A 21,310-nucleotide genomic window follows, 5' to 3' on the forward strand; every position below is an offset into this window, starting at 1 on the left:
TAAGCAGCCTCATGTGTGGCATCTTGTCAAAAGCCTTCTGAAAATCCAAATAAACACTGACTCTCCTTTATCTACGTTGCCTGTTATTTCCTCCCAAAGAATTCCAACAGAATTGTCAGGCAAGATTTCCCCTTTTAAAAACCACGCTGATTTTGGCCTATTTTATCTTGTGCCTCCAAGTATCTCGAAACTTCATTCTTAATCCAACCAATGAAGCCAAGCTAACTGGCCGATAATTTCCTTTCTTCTGCCCCCCCGTCCCTTCACCCAAAGACATTTGCAATTTTCCAATCATCAGGAATCATTCCAGAATTTAATGAATCTCGAAAATTCATTACTAATGCCTCCACAATCTCTTTAGCTACTTCTTTCAGAACTTGGGATGTAGTTCATCTGGTCCAGATGACTTATCTACCTTCAGACCTTTCAGCTTCCCAATCATCTTCTCTTTAGTAATACGAATAACATTCACACTTGCATTTCTGGCATTCTATAAGTGCCTTCCATCATGAAGACTGACACAAAATACTTAAGTTCCTCCACCTTTACTTTGTCCCCCATTAGTACCTCTCCAGCATCAGATTCAAGTGGAAGATATCTACTCTCATCTCTCTTTTACTCCTTATATATCTGAAAAAAAAATTTGTATCCTCTTTGGCATTATCGGATAGCTACCTTCATATTTCATCTTTTCTCTCTTTATGGCTTTTTATTTGCCTTCTGTTGGTTTTTAAAAGCTTTCCAATCCTCTAACTTTCCATTAATTTTTGCTCTATTATATGCTTTTATGACTCCCTTGTCAGTCACGGTTGCCTCAACCTTCTTTTAGGATACTTCATCTTTGGGGTGCATCTTTTCTGTGCCTTCCAAATTGCTGTTCTGCTGCCACCCCTGTTAGTGTCCCATTCCAATCAACTTTTGCCAGCTCATCTCTCGTGCCTAATAATTCCCTTTCCTCCAATGTAATACTAATACTTCAGATTTTAGCTTCTCCTTTTCAAACTACAGACTGAATTCTATCATATTATCATCACTACCTCCTAGAGGTTTCTTTACCTTAATCAAATCTGGGTCATTACATAACACCTAGCCCAGAATCGTCATTCCCCTAGTGGGCTGAACCACAAGCTGCTCTAAAGAGCCACCTCATAGGCATTCTACATTTGTACAAATTCCCTCTCCTGGGATCCAACACCAACCAGGTTTTCCCAATCTGCCTGCATACTGGAATTCCATGATTCTAGCAACATTGCCCTTATTATAGTCTTTTCTATCTCCCATTGTAATTTGTAGCCAATATCCTGGCTATTGTACAGAGGCCTTATACAATTCCCATCAGGCGCGCGCTTTTTTTTACGCTTGCAGTTTCTTAACTCTACCCACAAGGATTCTACATCTTCCAATCCCATGTCACCTCTATCAAAGCATTTTATTTAATTTCTTACCAACAGAACCCCTCTGCCTACCTCCTGTCCTTTTGATACAATGTGTATCCTTGGAAGTTAAGCTTCTATGATCTTATTTCAGCCACAACATGAAGATGCCCCATCACACACCTGCCCATTTCTAATCTCAATTACTCTCCTTGATTTTGGCCCCGTTACACTAACTCATCCTACTGACTGTAATTTTGCCCTCTCATCTGCCTATCCTTCCTCACAGTCTCACGACACTCTGATTTACTGGTATACCAACAGCCCCATTCTCAGCTCTATCACTCAAATACCCATCCCTGACAAATTAGTTTAAACCCTCCCCAACAGCTCTAGCAAACCTGCCTACAAGAATATTAGTCCCCCTTGAGTTCAGGTGCAACCTGCCCTTTTTGTGCAGGTCATATCTTCAGCAGAAGAGATTCCAATGATCCACAAATCTGAATCCCTGCCCCTGTTCTCAGCTCCTGACTCTACTCCACATGTACTCATGACTGTGTGGACAGATTCTACTCTACAAATTTGAGGATGATATCATCATACTGGGACATAATTAATAGTAGGAAGAAGATAGAGAGCTTAGTATCATAAATGCCTTGACAACAGCCTTTTCTTCAATCTCAGCAAAACAAAAGAGCCGGTCATTGACATCAGGAAGAGGGGCTGGTGCATATGCTCCTGTCTTGAACATTGCCGAGGTTGACAGCTTCAAGTTCCTATGAGTGAACACATCCAAGAGCTTGTCCTAGAACAACCACATAGACACCAAAACCAAGAAAGCTCACCAATGTCTCTACTTCCTCTGGAAGCTAAAGAAATGTGGCATGCTCCCATCGACACTTACCAATTTTTATCAATGCAATATAGAAAGCATAATGCATCTGGATATTGCTTTGCATATGACTACAAGAAACTGCAGAGTTGTGGATACAGCTCAGTACATCAGAGAAACTAGCCTCCCCTCTATGGGCAAACAACAGGAATTCTGCAGATGCTGGAAATTCAAGCAACACACATCAAAGTTGCTGGTGAACGCAGCAGGCCAGGCAGCATCTGTAGGAAGAGGTGCAGTCGACGTTTCAGGCCGAGACCCTTCGTCAGGACTAACTGAAGGAAGAGTGAGTAAGGGATTTGAAAGTTGGAGGGGGAGGGGGAGATCCAAAATGATAGGAGAAGACAGGAGGGGGAGGGATAGAGCCAAGAGCTGGACAGGTGATAGGCAAAAAGGGATACAAGAGGATCATGGGACAGGAGGTCCAGGAAGAAAGACGGGGGGGGGGGGGAACCCAGAGGATGGGCAAGAGGTATATTCAGAGGGACAGAGGGAGAAAAAGGAGAGTGAGAGAAAGAATGTGTGCATAAAAATAAATAACAGATGGGGTACGAGGGGGAGGTGGGGCCTTAGCGGAAGTTAGAGAAGTCGATGTTCATGCCATCAGGTTGGACGCTACCCAGACGGAATATAAGGTGTTGTTCCTCCAACCTGAGTGTGGCTTCATCTTTACAGTAGAGTAGGCCGTGGATAGACATGTCAGAATGGGAATGGGATGTGGAATTAAAATGTGTGGCCACTGGGAGATCCTGCTTTCTCTGGCGGACAGAGCGTAGATGTTCAGCAAAGTGGTCTCCCAGTCTGCGTCAGGTCTCACCAATATATAAAAGGCCACATCAGGAGCACCGGACGCAGTATATCACCCTAGTCGACTCACAGGTGGTGTTGCCTCACCTGGAAGGACTGTTTGGGGCCCTGAATGGTGGTAAGGGAGGAAGTGTAAGGGCATGTGTAGCACTTGTTCCGCTTACACAGATAAGTGCCAGGAGGGAGATCAGTGGGGAGGGATGGGGGGGACGAATGGACAAGGGAGTTGCGTAGGGAGCGATCCCTGCGGAATGCAGAGAGAGGGGGGGAGGGAAAGATGTGCTTAGTGCTGGGATCCTGTTGGAGGTGGCAGAAGTTACAGAGAATAATATCTTGGACCCGGAGGCTGGTGGGGTGGTAGGTGAGGACCAGGGGAACCCTATTCCTAGTGAGGTGGCGGGAGGATGGAGTGAGAGCAGATGTACGTGAAATGGGGGAGATGCGTTTAAGAGCAGAGTTGATAGTGGAGGAAGGGAAGCCCCTTTCTTTAAAAAAGAAAGACATCTCCCTCGTCCTAGAATGAAAAGCCTCATCCTAAGAGCAGATGCGACGGAGACGGAGGAATTGCGAGAAGGGGATGGCGTTTTTGCAAGAGACAGGGTGAGAAGAGGAATAGTCCAGATAGCTGTGATAGTCAGTAGTCTTTGTGACAAGAATACACATAGATGTTAGCTGTCCTGTGTGATCAGCAGTTGGTCTGCCACCTGTCCTAAGGGGAGGGAGAGATAAGGAACAATGAAGCAGCATTTGGAGATGTTAATGAAGGAGCCATCAGTCTGGGTATTGTCAAGATCAGCTCCCCCTTTGAACCCTGAACTGTTTGAAGTGATGGACAGGCAATCTGGAGATGTGTAATGAAGGGACGGGAGAGAGAGCTGTCTAGAGCAGCTCTCCCTTTGAACCCTGAACTGTTTGAAGTGATGGACAGGTGATACCCCAGCAGGGGGATAAAAAGGGACAGGTTCGCTAAGGCAAGACACACACGACACCCGAGGTAACGAGACCCTGGAAGCGGTGCGCCTCTCACAAGTCGGTGGGAAGTACCGGGCCATAAACACACAGGGTGGAAAGGTACGATCAGCGGGAACCCGGTGTGCGTCCACCCTCGCTTGGGTGCCGGGTTCACTGCAGAGGATCGACCGCATCTGGAGGAGGGGTCACAGTCGGTGACCTCAGGTGACATCACAAAGGACTCGCCCGAAAGCTGCTTGTGAGCAATATCGCAGGTCTGTGAGTGGAAGCTGTTCTGAATGATCAGTCGTTCTCTCTCCCTCCCTCCCCCCCCACATTGTCCATCACCATGGCAACGATTACTGCGAACTGAACTAAATTGAACTGGACTTTGTGTCACTTTGAAATTGGTCATTTACCCCTAGACAACGATAGAGCTTGATTGATCCTGTTATCTTAATTCTGTGCACATGTGTGTTTATCATTGCTGAACTGTTGCATTTATTATCCTTTCGATTACTGTGTTGCTTGTTTCTTTAATAAAACTTTCTTAGTTCTAGTAATCCAGACTCCAACTGAGTGATCCATTTCTGCTGGTTTGGCAACCCAGTTACGGGGTACGTAACAGAAGTGGGGTTCTCGTCCGTGATTTTGAACGCTAAATTTGGGACGGAGTTAATTGATTGGGTCAAAATTCCCGAAAGAAAGAAAAGACAAACAGCAGAAATGGAGGCTGAGGAATTTATAAAGGCGCCGACCTTGGAGGCATTAGAGGATGCCAGGAAATCGGAATTGGTAGCTGTGGCCAAACAGTTGAATCTTGCTAAGAGGAAGTCGACAATGAGGAGAGAGGAGTTACACAGAGCTATCGTAGAGCACTATGTATCTAAAGGTGTGTTTCCCCAAGGTGAGCTGGAGGTGGTGTCTATTGAAAAACCTGCTGGAGACGCGGTACAGGTGCAGCTTGAAAAACTGAGACTCGAGCACGAGATCCGGGTACGACAGTTGGAGCGAGAAGAGAAGGAGAGAGAGGTAGAAAGGCAAGAGAGAGAGAGAGAGACAGTTGGAGAGAGAAGAGAAAGAGAGAGAGAGGCAGTTGGAGAGAGAAGAGAAAGAGAGAGAGAGACAGTTGGAGAGAGAAGAGAAAGAGAGAGAGAGAGACAGTTGCAGCGGGAGGAGAAACAGAGGGAAAAGGAATTCGAATTGGAGAAGTTAAGGTTAAGGGCAGAGCAGGGGCTCGTGCCGAACCAAGGTGGAGGGTTCCGGGCGACCCAGGAGGTTAGGCAGGTTCCCCCATTTGACGATACCGACGTGGATTGGTACTTTCTCCACTTCAAAAAAGTGGCTATAAGTCAGTTCTGGCCGAGGAATAAGTGGGTTGTTTTACTTCAGAGTGTACTGAAAGGGAAAGCCCAAGAAGCTTACTCCGCTTTGTCCACAGAAGATGCCCAGAGGTATGAGGTGGTGAAAGGGGCCATCCTCAGGATTTATGAGTTGGTCCCGGAGGCATACCGGCAGAGGTTCCGGAATGCGAGGAAGCAGTGGGACCACACGTATTTGGAGTTTGCCCGTGAGATGCAGACATATTGTGAGCATTGGTGCGCCTCAAAGGGGGTAGAGGGGGATTATGACAGACTGCTGCAGCTGATCCTGATTGAGCAGTTTAAAGGTCGTGTCCCTGAGGGTATGAGACCCTACCTAGATGAGAAGGAGGCAGCCACGTTAGCCGCAACTGCTAAGTTAGCGGATGAGTATGCGTTGACGCATAAAATGAAGTTTGCCCCGAGTAAAGGCTACCAGAAGGGTAGTCAGGACGGCGGGGAGAGTCTGCCGGAAAAGTCAGAAAGTAAGCCGGGGACTAGTGAGAAGGATAAGGTAGACTGGGAGCAGTCTGGCAGGAAGTCTCCTGGGGTCGTCTGTTATAATTGCGGGAAAGTCGGACACTTTGCGTCCAGGTGCTTTGCCCCAAAGAAGGAGACGGGAAAAGGGAAGACAGCGATTTTGACTGGCTGTATCGAGCTGTTAAGCGAACCGCTAGGGAAGGACAAGTCTGCCAAAGTTCAGAAAGGGCGCGAGAGGTTTATCTCGGCCGGATTGGTGTCAGTGAAGGAGGGGTTAAAACCAGTTCCAGTGCGGATCTGGAGAGGCACAGGAGCGTGTCAGTCACTAATACTAAAGAGTGTATTAGAGTTTAGCTCAGAGACCCGGACTGGGGAGGTCAAGGTCAAAGGTGTTGGGGAAGGGACAGAGTCAGTCCCTTTGCACCAGATACACTTACAAAGCAACCTGATCTCTGGACTAGTCACGATCGGGGTGAGGTCCGCATTACCGATGAAAGGCGTGGAAGTCTTGCTCGGTAATGACATCGCCAGGGGAATCGTGTTCCCAGTCGTGAGATTGACAGGTCAGCCTGCCAGCAGTGAGGCCCCGCCCATGGACTCACAGGTTCATCATGGGGCTGCGGTAGTGAATTTAGCTGCGGTGGTAAATTTAGCTGAAACGTTTCTGCCAACCTTGTACGAGAAGGGGGTAGAAAATGAAAAGAAGGAGTGTAGTGAGACAAGAGGTAGTGAGGGAGCTGGGACAGATGTAGCAGTAGCCAGGAAAGAATTTGTGCAGACACGGGAGCGAGACGAGGGGCTGATGGTTTCGGCAGAGACAGCTCTCTCTGACACAGACTTGACAAGGGAACTAGTAGGCTATTGTGTGGGGGAGGAAGTGCTAAGGAAGCAAGGGAGACCAAGTACCGTGCCCGCAGATGAGGAGTGGGGGGTGGTGCAAAAGAGTTATGGGGATGAGGTTTTTAACCCGGCCCACGAGGTACCCCCCGGTGGACATTTTGCGGTGCTGGAGGAAACAGTTGGTGGAATCATGAAAGAAGTTTACCGGCTGCCCAGGGGGGAGGATGTTATTGATTATGGCCGACGCGAACTGAGACGGTCACAGGCTTTTGATATGCTAACAAACCTAGTCGGGGTGAGCGTGGAAATCAGTGAAGCTAGGGGCCCCCTGATAAGAGAAAAAAACCATTTTGAAAAGATTAGTATGGTATCGATCAGATGGGAGAAGGCTATTGTTTTGGCCAGGTCTACTGATAAGGTCTCTCCCTTAATCCCCGAACAAGGCGACTCTTTAGGAGAATTAAACGACTCGCACCCGTGTGTTTGATTATCCCGAGGCGATGCAAAGAACTGGGACGTTGGGTGGTGTCTGTTACAATAGGCCAGCCTAGTAAACAACATGCATATAGAATGAGTAATTCAGTGACTAAAGGGCTGATGAACACAGAGGTGTGTATTGGCAATTTAATACGGCTGTCTGAAGCCAGCTTGATAGTGAACCTTGAAAAAAATGAGTTCGGCCACGCGAAGGTCACTTACCTGGGAATTGTGGTGACACAGGGGCAGCTGGCAGCGATGCAAGCTACAGTGCAGGCTATCGCTGACCTCCCAACCCCGACAGACAAGAGGGCCCTCAGAAGGCTCTTGGAGAAGGTGGGGTACTGTAGGAAGTTTTGCAATAACTCTGCGGTCACTACCCCTCCCCCTCCTACTAAGCCTTTGCGAGAGAAAACTGAGTCGGAATGTGACGACCCTTGTTATTGTGGTCCAGGACAAAACCAAATGAGAGGTTACATTGATCGAAATTCACCAGTGTTTTTGGCCACTATGAAGTTTGCTGAGTTGGAGCGTGGTCTAAGGGATTATTAATAACACATATAAAAGGGACGGAAAATGTGATTACTGACTGTCTGTCAAGGTGCTGACAACTTCAAATTCTCTGTGTTAGCCAAATAGCTGATAAAGATGTACATTTGTGTGTATCAAATAATGTACTCATGTTTGTAATTTTTACCCCGGTAAAAATCCTTAAAGTGGGGGAAGTGTGACAAGAATACACATAGATGTTAGCTGTCCTGTATGATCAGCAGTTGGTCTGACACCTGTCCTAAGGGGAGGGAGAGATAAGGAACAATGAAGCAGCATTTGGAGATGTTAATGAAGGAGCCATCAGTTTGGGTATTGTCAAGATCGGCTCCCCCTTTGAACCCTGAACTGTTTGAAGTGATGGACAGGCGATCTGGAGATGTGTAATGAAGGGACGGGGGAGAGAGCTGTCTAGAGCAGCTCTCCCTTTGAACCCTGAACTGTTTGAAGTGATGGACAGGCGATACCCCAGCAGGGGGATAAAAAGGGACAGGTTCGCTAAGGCAAGACACACACGACACCCGAGGTAATGAGACCCTGGAAGCGGTGCGCCTCTCACAAGTCGATGGGAAGTACCGGGCCATAAACACACAGGGTGGAAAGGTACGATCAGCGGGAACCCGGTGTGTGTCCACCCTCGCTTGGGTGCCGGGTTCACTGCAGAGGATCGACCGCATCTGGAGGAGGGGTCACAGTCGGTGACCTCAGGTGACATCACAAAGGACTCGCCCGAAAGCTGCTTGTGAGCAATATCGCAGGTCTGTGAGTGGAAGCCGTTTTGAATGATCAGTCGTTCTCGTTCTCTCTCTCCCTCCCACGTTGTCCATCGCCATGGCAACGATTACTGCGAACTGAACTAAATTGAACTGGACTTTGTGTCACTTTGAAATTGGTCATTTACCCCTAGACAACGATAGAGCTTGATTGATCCTGTTATCTTAATTCTGTGCACGTGTGTTTATCATTGCTGAACTGTTGCATTCATTATCCTTTCGATTACTGTGTTGCTTGTTTCTTTAATAAAACTTTCTTAGTTCTAGTAATCCAGACTCCAACTGAGTGATCCATTTCTGCTGGTTTGGCAACCCAGTTACGGGGTACGTAACAGCTTATAGTAGACATCAGTGGATAAGCTGTCTCCAGAGACAGAGACAGAAAGATCTAGAAAGGGGAGGGAGGTGTCAGAAATGGACCAGGTAAACTTGAGGGCAGGGTGAAAGTTGGAGGCAAAGTTAATAAAAGTCAACGAGTTCTGCATGCGTGCAGGAAGCAGCGCCAATGTAGTCGTTGATGTAGCGAAGGAAAAGTGGGGGACAGATACCAGAATAGGCACGGACATAGATTGTTCCACAAACCCAACAAAAAGGCAGGCATAGCTAGGACCCGTACGGGTGCCCATAGCTACACCTTTAGTTTGGAGGAAGTGGGAGGAGCCAAAGGAGAAATTATTAAGAGTAAGGACTAATTCCGCTAGATGGAGCAGAGTGGTGGTAGAGGGGAACTGATTAGGTCTGGAATCCAAAAAGCGTAGAGCTTTGAGACCTTCCTGATGGGGATTGGAAGTATATAAGGACTGGACATCCATGGTGAAAATAAAGCGGTGGGGGCCAGGGAACTTAAAATCATCGAAAAGTTTAAGAGCGTGAGAAGTGTCACGAACATAGGTCGGAAGGGATTGAACAAGGGGTGATAAAACCATGTCGAGGTATGCAGAAACGAGTTCGGTGGGGCAGGAGCAAGCTGAGACAATAGGTCGGCCAGGACAGGCAGGTTTGTGGATCTTGGGTAGGAGGTAGAAACGGGAAGTGCGGGGTGTGGGAACTATAAGGTTGGTAGCAGTGGATGGGAGATCCCCTGAGCGGATAAAGTCGGTGATGGTGTGGGAGACATTGGCCTGGTGCTCCTTAGTGGGGTCACGATCGAGGGGTAAATAAGAGGAGGTATCCGCGAGTTGTCGCTGTGCCTCGGCAAGGTAGAGGTCAGTACGCCAGACTACAACAGCACCCCCCTTATCGGCGGGTTTAATAATAAGGTTAGGATTAGTGCGGAGGGAGTGGAGAGCAGAGCGTTCCGAAGGAGTGAGGTTGGAATGGGGACAAGGTGCGGTGAAGTCGAAACGGTTGATGTCCCGTCGGCAATTAGCGATAAAGAGATCCAGAGCAGGCAGAAGACCAGAGCGGGGTGTCCATGAAGAGGAGGAGGGTTGAAGACGGGAGAAGGGGTCATCGGTGGGGGTGGAAGAGTCCTTGCCGAAGAAGTAGGCTCGGAGACAGAGACGGCGGAAGAAAAGTTCCGCATCATGGCGAACATGGAACTCGCTGAGGTGTGGGCGAAGGGGGACAAACGTGAGGCCCTTACTGAGAACAGAGCGTTCTGCCTCCGACAGTTGAAGGTCGGAGGGGATGGTAAAGACCCGGCACGGTTGAGAGCTGGGATCAGAGGGGGGCGGGGGGAGGCTGGGTGTGTCAATGGAGAGGGGAGGGTTGGGGTGAGAGGAAGATGGAGCCTCCGAGGGCCCAGGAGCTGACGGTAGGATCTGAGGGAGACGGGATTGCAGAGTATTGGTGGGGGAAGATATACCTCTTGCCCATCCTCTGGGTCCCCCCCCCCTTGTCTTTCTTCCCGGACCTCCTGTCCCATGATCCTCTCGTATCCCCTTTTGCCTATCACCTGTCCAGCTCTTGGCTCTATCCCTCCCCTTCCTGTCTTCTCCTATCATTTTGGATCTCCCCCTCCCCCTCCAACTTTCAAATCCCTTACTCACTCTTCCTTCAGTTGTCCTGACGAAGGGTCTCAGCCTGAAACGTCGACTGCACCTCTTCCTACAGATGCTGCCTGGCCTGCTGCGTTCACCAGCAACTTTGATGTGTGTTGCTCCCCTCTATGGGCTCTGTCTCACTTCCTCAGTAAAGCTGCCAACATAATCAAAGACCCCACCCACTCTGGACACTGTCTCTTCTCTCCTCTTCCACCAGGGAAAAGATAAATATGAAAGCACATACCAAGGACAGATTCTATCCCACTGCTTTGAGACAACTGAACAATTCCCAAACATGATAAAATGCACTTTTGACCTCACAACCTAGTATGATCTTGCGCCTTAAAATTTACCTGCACTGCAATTTCTCTATAGCTCTTAAACTTCATTCTGTATTGTTATTATTTTACCTTGTTCTACCTCAATGCACTGTGTAATGATTCGACCTGTATGAACAGTATGCATAACAAGTTTTTTAACATATCTCAGTAAGTGACAATAAATTCAACCAATACCATTAAACAGTAATCGGCCATTTTGATTATATAAAAAAAAGAACCTTTCTCTTGTGCTTGATGCCTCCCACAACCCATGCTAAGCCGCCCACAGGATAGGCTGTGCTGGATGCACCAATTTTACAGACTTTTCAAATGGCAAAGGTATTCTACACTGATATTCAGAGACAGTTAAAAACTGTTCAAATAGCTTTGAAATACAAAAAATAGTATTATTTTTAATTTCATATGAAAATTAACTTGCTGACAATTAAACACTCACAATTAGGAAAGCATCTCTGTATTTAACGAAGACAATTAATATGCTGAAGGCAGTTCAGAGAAGGTTTACTAGACTAATACACAGAACGTGCAAGTTGTTTAGCCGGAAAATTTAGACAGACTATCAGCTGGAGTTTAGAGGAGCAGGAGTGGACTTGATGGAAACACAAGTATTTCCTTTTGTGAGAGTATCCAGAACAAGTTTCTCTGTTTTATAAACAAGAGATCACCTACTTAAAATATACGTGATTGTCTCTTTATCTCTTCCTCCCTCTCCGCTCCCCCCGCCCCCACTGGTTGAAAATCTTTGGAATTCTCTTTCGCAAAGGGAACTGGGAACAGAATCTAAATATCTTTAATTAGGGTAGATTGATTGTTGTTAAGTAAGGGGGTGAAAAGTCATTATGGTAGGTAGAAAGAATTATTACAAGCAGATTATCCATGATCTATTTGCAAAAGTAGTACAAGGAGCTGAGTGGCCTACTGCTGATCCTGTTTCATATGTAAATAAATAAAAAATGACATTAAAATAAACAATAAAACTTAACTAGATCTTATCTTTTTAATGATGAATGCTAGAAATATCATTCAAATTTCAGCCATGGATGATGTAAAGTTGCAAAGAGAGCTGTAAAACCCATCCAGCTCCCAACACAGTAATAGTATTTTCAATTCTGTTAGAAAAAATATTGACATCCCTTGAAACTGAAGTTTTTCCAGATGGTATTCAAAATTGCAGCTGATAAAACCCCCCTACTTAAAAAGCCAAATCTTGATAGTGACATACTAGCTAACTACAAAGCGATATCAAATCTTTCCTTCTTGGGCAAGGTTCTTGAGAAACTCATTGTCAACGTATTCAACAACTTCCTGAATGAGAACAATAATCTAGAAGAGCTTCAGTCAGGTTTTAGTGCAAACCATTGCACAGAGATTGCCCTCACCAAAATTGTCAGTGACCAGGCTCAGCTGATGCCAACACAGTTTCAGTCTTAATTCCCCTGGACCTAAGTGTTGCCTTTGACACAACTGGCCACAATATTCTCCTAGACTCAAAATAATCTGCAGATACTGGGTTCAAAGCAACACTCACAACACGCTGGAGGAACTCAGCAGGTCAGGCAGCATCAGTGGAATCGATGAGTCGACATTTCGGGCCAGAACCCTTCGTCAGGACTGAAGAAAGAAGGAGGGGGAAGGATTTGAAGAATGTTTGTAGGTTCAGTTGAAAAACCAGTAATTTGAAAGACAAAGGGGTGGGGGAGGGGAAGCAGGGACATCATAGGCAGGAAAACAATGGGTAGTAGAAGAAGGAGGCGGAACCATGAGGGAGGTGATAGGCAGCTGGGGGAGGGGGCAGAGTAAAATAGGGATAGAGGAAGGGAGGGGGAGGAAATTACCATAAATTGGAGAATTCTATGTTCATACCAAGGGGTTGGAGACTACCTAGACGGTATTTGAGGTGTTGCTCCTCCAACCTGAGTTTAGCCTCATCATGGCAGTAGAGGAGGCCATGTATGGACATAGCTGAATTGGAATGGGAAGCAGAGTTGAAGTGGATGGCTACCGGGAGATCCTGTCTGTTTTGGCGGACAGAGCAGAGGTGCTCGACAAAGCCGTCCCCCAATCTGCATCGGATTTCACCGATGTAAAGGAGGCTGCACCGGGAGCACCGGATGCAATAGATGACCCCAACAGACTCACAAGTGAAGTGTTGCCTCACCTGGAAGGACTATTCGGGGCCCTGAATGGTGGCAAGAGAGGAGGTGTAGGGACAGGTGAGGCACTTACACTTACAGGGATAAGTACCGGGTGGGAGATCCGTGGGGAGGGACGTGTGGACCAGGGAGTCGCGAAGGGACCGATCCCTGCGGAAGGCGGAGAGGGTAAGATGTGCTTAGTGGTAGGGTTCTGTTGAAGGTGGCGGAAGTTGCAGAGGATAATGTGCTGGATCCGGAGGCTGGTGGGGTGGTAGGTGAGGACAAGGGGAACTCTGTCCCTGTCGTGCTTACGGGAGGATGGGGTGAGGGCTGAAGTGCGGGAAATGGAGGAGATGCGGATGAGGGCATCATTGATGACGGTAGAAGAGAAACCACGATCCTTAAAGAAAGAGGACATTTGAGATGTCCTGGAACGGAAAGCTTCATCCTGGGAGCAGATGTGGCGGAGGTGGAGGAACTGGGAACAGGGAATGGCATTTTTGCATGTAGCAGGGTGGGAAGAGGTATAGTCGAGGTAGTTATGAGAGTCAGTGGGCTTGTAGAAGATGTCAGTGGACAGTCTGTCTCCAGAGATCGAGACCGAGACATTGAGAAAGGGAAGAGAAGAGTCCAAGATAGACCAAGTGAATTTGAGGGCTGGGTGAAAGTTTGAAGTAAAGTCGATGAAATTGACGAGCTCAGCATGGGTGCAGGAAGCAGCACCAATGTAGTCGTCAATGTACCGAAGGAAAAGTTGGGAAGCAGTACCAGAATAGGTTTGGAGCACAGACTGTTCCACATAACCAACAAAGAGGCAGGCATAGCTGGGTCCCATGCGAGTTCCCATAGCTACACCCTTAGTCTGAAGAAGGTGGGAAGAGCCAAAAGAGAAGTTATTAAGTGTGAGAACCAGTTCCGCCAACTGGAGGGTAGTGGTGGTGGGGAACTGGTGAGGTATATTATCCAGGAAGTAGTGGAGGGCTTTGAGGCCTTCTTGATGAGGAATGGAGGTGTATAAGGATTGGACATCCAATCCATTCTCCTAGACTACCTTGAGAACTGAGTTGGCCTCTCTCGTAGCACTGTTAATTGGTTTTGCTCATATCTCAAAGAGAAAATGTTTTTGTCTGTCTTGGAGACCATTTTTCTAAGGGATACGATGTACCTTTTGGTGTTGCTCAGAGAAGCAGTCTTATTCCCTTACTCGTCTCCTTATAAATGCTCCCCTTAAGGGACATCATTAAAGAGCATAAAATTGATTTGGTACAGTTATGCAGATGACACACAATTACCTTGGTTGAGCCTGATGATGTAACACCATCTTTTCTCTGACTTCTGGTATGACTACAATAAACAAATGGATGAACAATAATTTCCTAAAACTAAATCAAGATGAAACTGAAATACCTATAGTTAATCCCAAAGCCAAAAGAGGTAAAATTCTTGATAAACTTAGCTTGCTTTATAAAATACTTGTTCTTAAAGCTCTCAGTGGTCTGGGACCAGAGTACATCACAAAATCGCTTTCATTTCATAATGGTTTTGAGAGTGAAAAGCCTAATCTCACCAGTGTTGTGTATTTTTTTTAAAAAGAGGTGCCATACAACTCCAAAGGTCCCTGTGCAGCTCAAGCATTCTGAAAATTTCAATTGTGATATGTCTAACATACTTTAATCATTCTACTGAATAGAGCCAGTTGAAAGTTAGTGAACCAATGTAACACTTGCTGAACACCTTATATTCCGTCTGGGTAGCCTCCAACCTGATGGCATGAACATTGACTTCTCATACTTCCGCTAATGCCCCACCTCCCCCTCGTACCCCATCCGGTATTTATTTATTTATATACACATTCTTTTTCTCTCTCTTCTTTTTCTCCCTCTGTCCCCCTCACTATACCCCTTGCCCATCCTTTGGGTCCCCCCCTCCCCCTTTTCTTTTTCCCTAGGCCTCCTGCCCCATGATCCTCTCATATCCCTTTTCCCAATCAACTGTCCAGCTCTTGGCTCCATCCTTCCCCCTGCTGTCTTCTCCTATCATTTCGGACCTCCCCCTCCCCCTCTCAAATCTCTTACTAGCTCTTCTTTCAGTTAGTCCTGACGAAGGGTCTGGGCCCGAAACGTCGACTGCACCTCTTCCTAGAGATGCTGCCTGGCCTGCTGCATTCACCAGCAACTTTTATGTGTGTTGTTTGAAATTCCAGAATCTGCAGATTTCCTCATACTTGCTGAACAGGTCACGCAAAACAGATTTTCAGGGAAAATAACTAAGAAAATGCTTTCATGGAACTTGCTAAGAATTATATTTTAAACAATATGCTAATAATTTGCTCTATCAAGCACCACACATAATCTCATTCTATTCTTCCCCTTTATTGCACAAAACTGTATAAAAATTTTGAACTTATAAGAACAAATAATATCAAGAACAAGAATATAAACAGTGAAAATAAATTCCTTTTTTTTTAAAATCAGCATCTTCTTCCAAAACAAATTAACGCATTGTACCCAGCTTTTAACCTATCCAATTTAAAACAATTGCCCTGCCATCTCAGGGTTTTGGTATTAAGTACATGAGCACAGAAAAATTACAGAACACAAAGTTGAGCTAACATAGTACAATGCCAGTGCTTCAACTATTAACGCAGGCAGTGGGACCATGTATATTAGAGCCACAGTTTCAGACCAAGCAATGAAAGGTGTGAAAGCAAATTGTAAGGACAATATAAAGTACTGGAAGTGAGTAGGAAAAATACGATCAATATAGTATAGAGGGAAATGTTGAGGTTACCTTTGGTAGAAAGGATAGGAAAGCTGCAGAGTAAACAAAGCTGGTAAGAGGAGATATCAAATGATAAGACAGACAAATTTGTTGCTGACCTTTGCTGCAAAAGAGATGTTGTACAGATGTAGGGAAGTCTACAGACAGTTTTTTTCCTGGAGTGTTTCAAATAGTTTTGGGTTTTCTGCTTGAGGGATATATGCAATTGGAGACTATTCATAGAAGACCCCACACTGATTTCAGGAATGAAGAAACTGTGTCATGATCATTATATGAATCACAATAATAATCCCAAGTCCACCACACACAAAGAAGCCAAGTTTCTCATACCCTCTGAATATCAATTTTATTTCACTGTACAAGAACTAATCTACTAATTCATTTTGTGTCAAGAAAGCTGTGGGTATGTTTATATCCTTCAGTTAAACAATAACAGCCTCACCAACAACTCTCAATGCAACCTGAGCAGGCCTTTCCAGTACATACTTTACTGCTTAATTGCTCTCCAAATGTCACGTGCAATCAAATATAATGGCCTCGTGAAAAGGCAGAGCAAAACCTTAAAGTGGTCTACTTAAAAATGGGTGTTATCCATCACTTTATACTTGACTTGCGTAAGGACTCCATATAACCAGGCATCCAAGTAACTGGTCCTCAGGCTGAGGTACTAAGTTGGAGAAAGACCAACTTTGATGACATCAGAAGGGATCTGCAGGTGTGGATTGGGATAGGTTGCTTTCTAGCAAAGAGATGCTTGGTAAGTGGAAGGCCTTCAAAAGTGAAATATTGAATAAAGAGTTTGTCTGTTCCTGTTAGAATAAAAGGGTAACAGATTTAGGGATACTGAGGCCCTTGTTAAGAAGAGAAAGGAGATGATAACAGGTATAGGCAGCAATGAAGAAATAAGGTGCTGAGGAGTATAAGAAATGCAAGAGATCACTTAAGAGGGAAATCAGGAGAGCTTAAGAGAATTAATGTGGTTGCTCTGGCAGACAAAGCGAAGGAGAATCCCAAGAGCTCCTATTGATCTACTAACCGCAAAAGGATAGCAAGGGACAAAAGTGGTCCACTTGAAGATCAGCATGATCATTTATGCATGGAGCCAAAAGAAATGGGGAGATCTGAAGTGGAATTTTTTTTTCATTTGTATTTACTGGGGAGATGGACACAATGTCTTCAGAACTAAGGCAAAACAGCAGTGAACCATATCCAGATTACAGAACAGAAGGTACTTGCTATCTTGAAGCAAATTGTGGTAAACCAGATCAGCAAATTTGGAGATGACACCAAGATTGAGGACCTGGTGTACAGCAAAGGCAGCTATCAAAACTTGCAGCAGGAACTGGACCAGCAGGAAAAATGGGCTAAAAAATAGCAGATGGAGTTTAATGCAGGCAAGTGTGAGGTGTTGCATTTTGCGAGGACACCAGGGTAAGGCTTACACAGTAAATGGTACAGCACTGAGACGTGCAGTAGAACAGAGGAAGCTTTTCGCACATGGACCATCATAAATCTAAGTACTGAGAACAGGAGTTGGGATGTTATGTTGAAGTTGTACAAGATTTTGGTGAGGTCAAATTTGGTATATTGTGTGCAGTTCTGGTCACCTACACCACCCATAGAAAGATCTCAATAAGATTGAAAGAGTACAGAGAAAATGTACATGGATGTTGCCAGGATTTGAGGAACAGAGTTATAGGGAAAGATCAAATAGGTTTGAATTTTTTTTCCCCTTAGCATAGGAAGATGAGGGGAGATGTAATAGAGGCATACAAAGTATGCCCTACTCTCCCTTATCTTTAATACTCTCCAGCCTACATCTAGTCACTGCTTTGAATATAATGTTTTGTGCTTCCCTCTGTCCTGCCACACGAAGCCATGCCTCCATTCATCTATATCACCTAAAACTATCACCCAGAACTGAACACCTCACCATTTCAAGGCCTGACAAAAAAAAAACTTCACCCTATGGACAAGCTTTTAATCGCCTTTTATCAAAAAAGTTCAGCAGCCACTACAGTATAATGTGATTTTTAATAATTTGTTAATTCATGTAGGTATTATTTAGGATTAAAAGTTTACCATTAGCTCTGTTGATATTTACTAATAATCAAGAACCACTGTATTTAGAATGCCCTTGATTCTCTTTTTGGCAAGTTTTAGGTCACATTGCTATGCAGTGCTATAGAAATTTTCATTTCATTCACAAATGCTTATTAGGGGGTTCACATTATTTTAATATTCTTATGACATTTTATTTGTTTAGCTTGTAGCAAATCCTTTGCTACATCATGCACTTGGGATGAAATGGATCAAACTGCTCAAATAGGAAAGCAAGAATTTTGTGTTGTTTTATTAGTTATGAGGGAAACTACAGAGCACACACCAGGAGACCAGTACGCAGGATATTCAATTGAATTTTATATGGAAGCGGCTAAGTGAGTAGCATGGGAATAACTTTTTAACTAGCCCTTCTTGGTTAAAAAAGAAAAACCAGGTATGCTCTTCTTGCCTATAGAACTGCATTGAAATTACAGTCACTGAAATTCAGTAATGCAGTTCACTTTACCAGAGGATGTAACTTATCCTCCTCACATAAACATAAAAAAGAATCGCCAACATTTTAATTGCCTGTTTTTTAAACAGTCTATCACTCTGTACTTAAAAAAGGATTGCCAACATTATTGACTCATTGCTCTGTCCTTCAAAGTTTGTGCTGAAAACAAAACACAACCAAGAATGTAGATTTGCAACTGAAAAAGCTATCTATTCAGTGAGACTTCAGGAATTACCTTACAAAAACTGCAACCAAATTAATTCTACTTGTGAAACAAGTAAATCATGATCAAATCCAGGCCTAGCATTTTTCTGAAAAGACTGTGGGTTTGGATCCCGCAATTCACTCATTATCTGTTATCTTCTTTAAAAATATGAACATCTATCTGAGCATCATAAACTCCATCTACAGCCACTGACCGGCAAGCAATTTATTTTGCTTGTGAAATAGACATACAAAAATGTTTCATTTCTCAATAAAATAACCCAAACTATGGCATTATTTTTCTTTACAATTCTCCGTACAACTGTACACAAATCAAACCATGTAATTTACACCCATAGATGTGGTTAAATAGGCATTCTACAAATTCTTTCTGAAGTTTCGTTATTTACATTTATAAGTGCTTAACTAAAATTTTAATTTTCTTCATAATGTCTATAACGCGTTTAGCCATCCCAATGCTTGGATTAATGATTCACTTACTTTAATGGGATCAGTGCTGAATTTAATTTTCCTTTTGGTAGGTATATTATCTTCATCTGACAATCCTGTTACTTCTGTACATTCCAAAATGGGTTCATAATTATTTTCATCGCTATCCAATTGTTCCTCTGAATCCTCATAAGCTTGGTCCCAACCTGTGTCATCTCCGGATTCCACACTGCACCCTTCATTTTGCGTACTCTGAATGATAGATTTGTATCTGGAACACTCACTCTTGACGCCTTTGTCAGTTGATCGTTCAGCTGTGCTCTCCTCAGAGGAATTTTCACTTGCTGTAGAACCTCTCGCATCCGACAATATTTCGGCTACAAAAGCATTGCGTTGAGGAGAATCGGGGTGCTTCACGCTAGCACCACTATCTAAGTGCTTCCCGAAATCCCCGGTTGATCCTCTGTCTAGATGTTGGTCGTGATTTTCTAAGCATTCGCGGATCCCAGATTCAATCTGCGTTGCCTTCACCGCGCTGATCTGGCTAAAAGAGGCGGATTTCACAACCTCGGAAGGAAGTGCCACTTGGCTCGAGATGTGTTCATGCTTCACACTTTTCCGAGGCGAACCTGTAGCATCCTGGTTTGCAAAATCGATCCCATGTTGGCTCTGTACAGAAGGAGATTTGAAAGACACCTGCTGTTGCTGCCCCTGCTCTTGCAGTTCAAGTGTTTTAGACGAAGCATTTGAGACAAAGCCATTGTATCCAGTTGTAAAGCTTCTACCAGCTGCCAATGTTTGTTGTCCGGTGCTCTGGGAAGGAGCAGTCAGTGGGCAACTGACAGCAGGTAACCGAGTCTCTGTCCTGGGGTGGGTGCTGTCCAATGAATCAGTGCTACCTCTATCGCTGCGGAGGTTCTGGGCCCCTTGCTGCTCGTCCAGCAGCTGGTCCTGAGAACATTTCCTCTCCCTCTTAGGCGAGCTTGGCTGGGGGGCTGTTGCCGACACTCGGGCGCTCTGTTCGAAGAGTTTACGGGTCTCGGAAAATTTGGAGCCGGTCGCCGGACCTTCTCGCCGAGAGTCCACTCGGCTCGTCCGGTCGCACACCTCGGCAGTCTGCTTGACCCGAGCACCGGGGGCAACCTGCGCCACGTCCCGGGCTCGAACTCGGCGGTGGGGAGACGGGGGAGCCCCTCTGCCGCCTCTGATGCGGGCAGGAGCCGCGTTCTCCTCGCCGGAACCCATACCCATCTGCATGAACAGCATGTTCTTGATTCGGTTAACGTTGGAGCCGTATTTCCTTCCCCGCAATTGCTGGTGCATCCGTTGCGGCGGGGACGACGGCGGGTTCTCGGACCCTTCCTTCACCTCGGAGTCGCCCCCGGCCGCCGCCAATGCCCCAGTCAGACCTCCGCCGCTGCCAGTTTTGCTGAAGGTGGTTCTGAGAGCCTGGAAATCGGTCCTGTAAGCGTTGCGGTGCGGAGAGGAGCTGCGGAGGCTCGATCTCTCTGCAGAAGCTTCGGTCTTCATCATGGTTCGCTGTCAGCGGCAAGTGGTCGACGAACCAGCTCCCCTTGACTCCCCCCCAACCCCGGCCCCGGGCCTACCTAACGTCTGCTACTTCCGAAATGTACGCACGGACTTTTGCTGGGGGTGGGGGAAAGGGAGGGGGGCTCTCAGGCGGCCGCTCTCACGCCGGCAGGAGGAAATGCCTGCGGGTACAGCGAGACAGGTGCCCCCGAACCCAAAGCGCAGCAGCGGCTGCCCACTAACATGCCGGCAGAGTGCGGCGAGACTCGGGAGGAAGGGGGGCGGAAGGAGACAGAGGCCAGTTATCGCTCCCGGCTCCGCCGCTCGTCCCCGGCCACGCGCGAGCGCGGACACGACCGTTCCTCTGACAGCGCCTCGCGTTCCGCTCAAACAAAACGCCCGGGCCACCGCGCACGGTGACGTCACGGCGTGTCCGCGCGCCGATCGGCAGCGCGGCGCGGAGTCCGGCATGGGATGCGTCCGAGGGCCGAGTGTCCGAGCTTCGGATCCGGTGCAGGGACCCGCAGGCAGGGCACGGTACGCTGTGCAAAGTTGTCAAGCAGGCTGAGACGCGGCGGTGCCCCCGGCTCTGGAATAACTGTAACCTGCGATCATCATTGCAGTAAATACTGAACATTTTTCACTGATCATCACTTGTTCCGCCTGTGGACCTTTCAACGTCAGATTTCTTCTACAGCTCTGATTTACTTCACACTATGTTTAAAGTCGTTTTCGCGATTTTTGCGATTATGCTTTTTTTTTCCCACCAGAGCTGCCAACAGTGAAACCTTAATGTTACAACACAGATGCATTTGTAGTTCAAA

The 21,310-nt window shown here is 46.1% G+C and overlaps 1 protein-coding gene across 3 annotated transcripts in view; it reads right to left on the reverse strand.

Moving 5' to 3' along the window:
• The window catches only part of ppp1r9a (protein phosphatase 1, regulatory subunit 9A), a 234,110-nt gene extending 213,152 nt beyond the window's left edge, over positions 1 to 20,958 (reverse strand). For 2 of the 3 annotated variants that reach the window (XM_072253423.1, XM_072253421.1), the window contains exon 1: positions 19,008 to 20,958. In XM_072253423.1, coding sequence (XP_072109524.1) covers positions 19,008 to 20,489 — 1,482 coding nt within the window. In that variant the 5' untranslated portion in view covers positions 20,490 to 20,958. The remainder of the gene's footprint in view (positions 1 to 19,007) is intronic. The other variant, XM_072253422.1, reaches the window with a different exon arrangement.
• Between the last annotated feature and the right edge of the window lie 352 nt (positions 20,959 to 21,310).

This window comes from Mobula birostris, chromosome 3 (assembly GCF_030028105.1).
Source record: "Mobula birostris isolate sMobBir1 chromosome 3, sMobBir1.hap1, whole genome shotgun sequence".
Lineage (NCBI taxonomy): Eukaryota > Metazoa > Chordata > Chondrichthyes > Myliobatiformes > Myliobatidae > Mobula > Mobula birostris.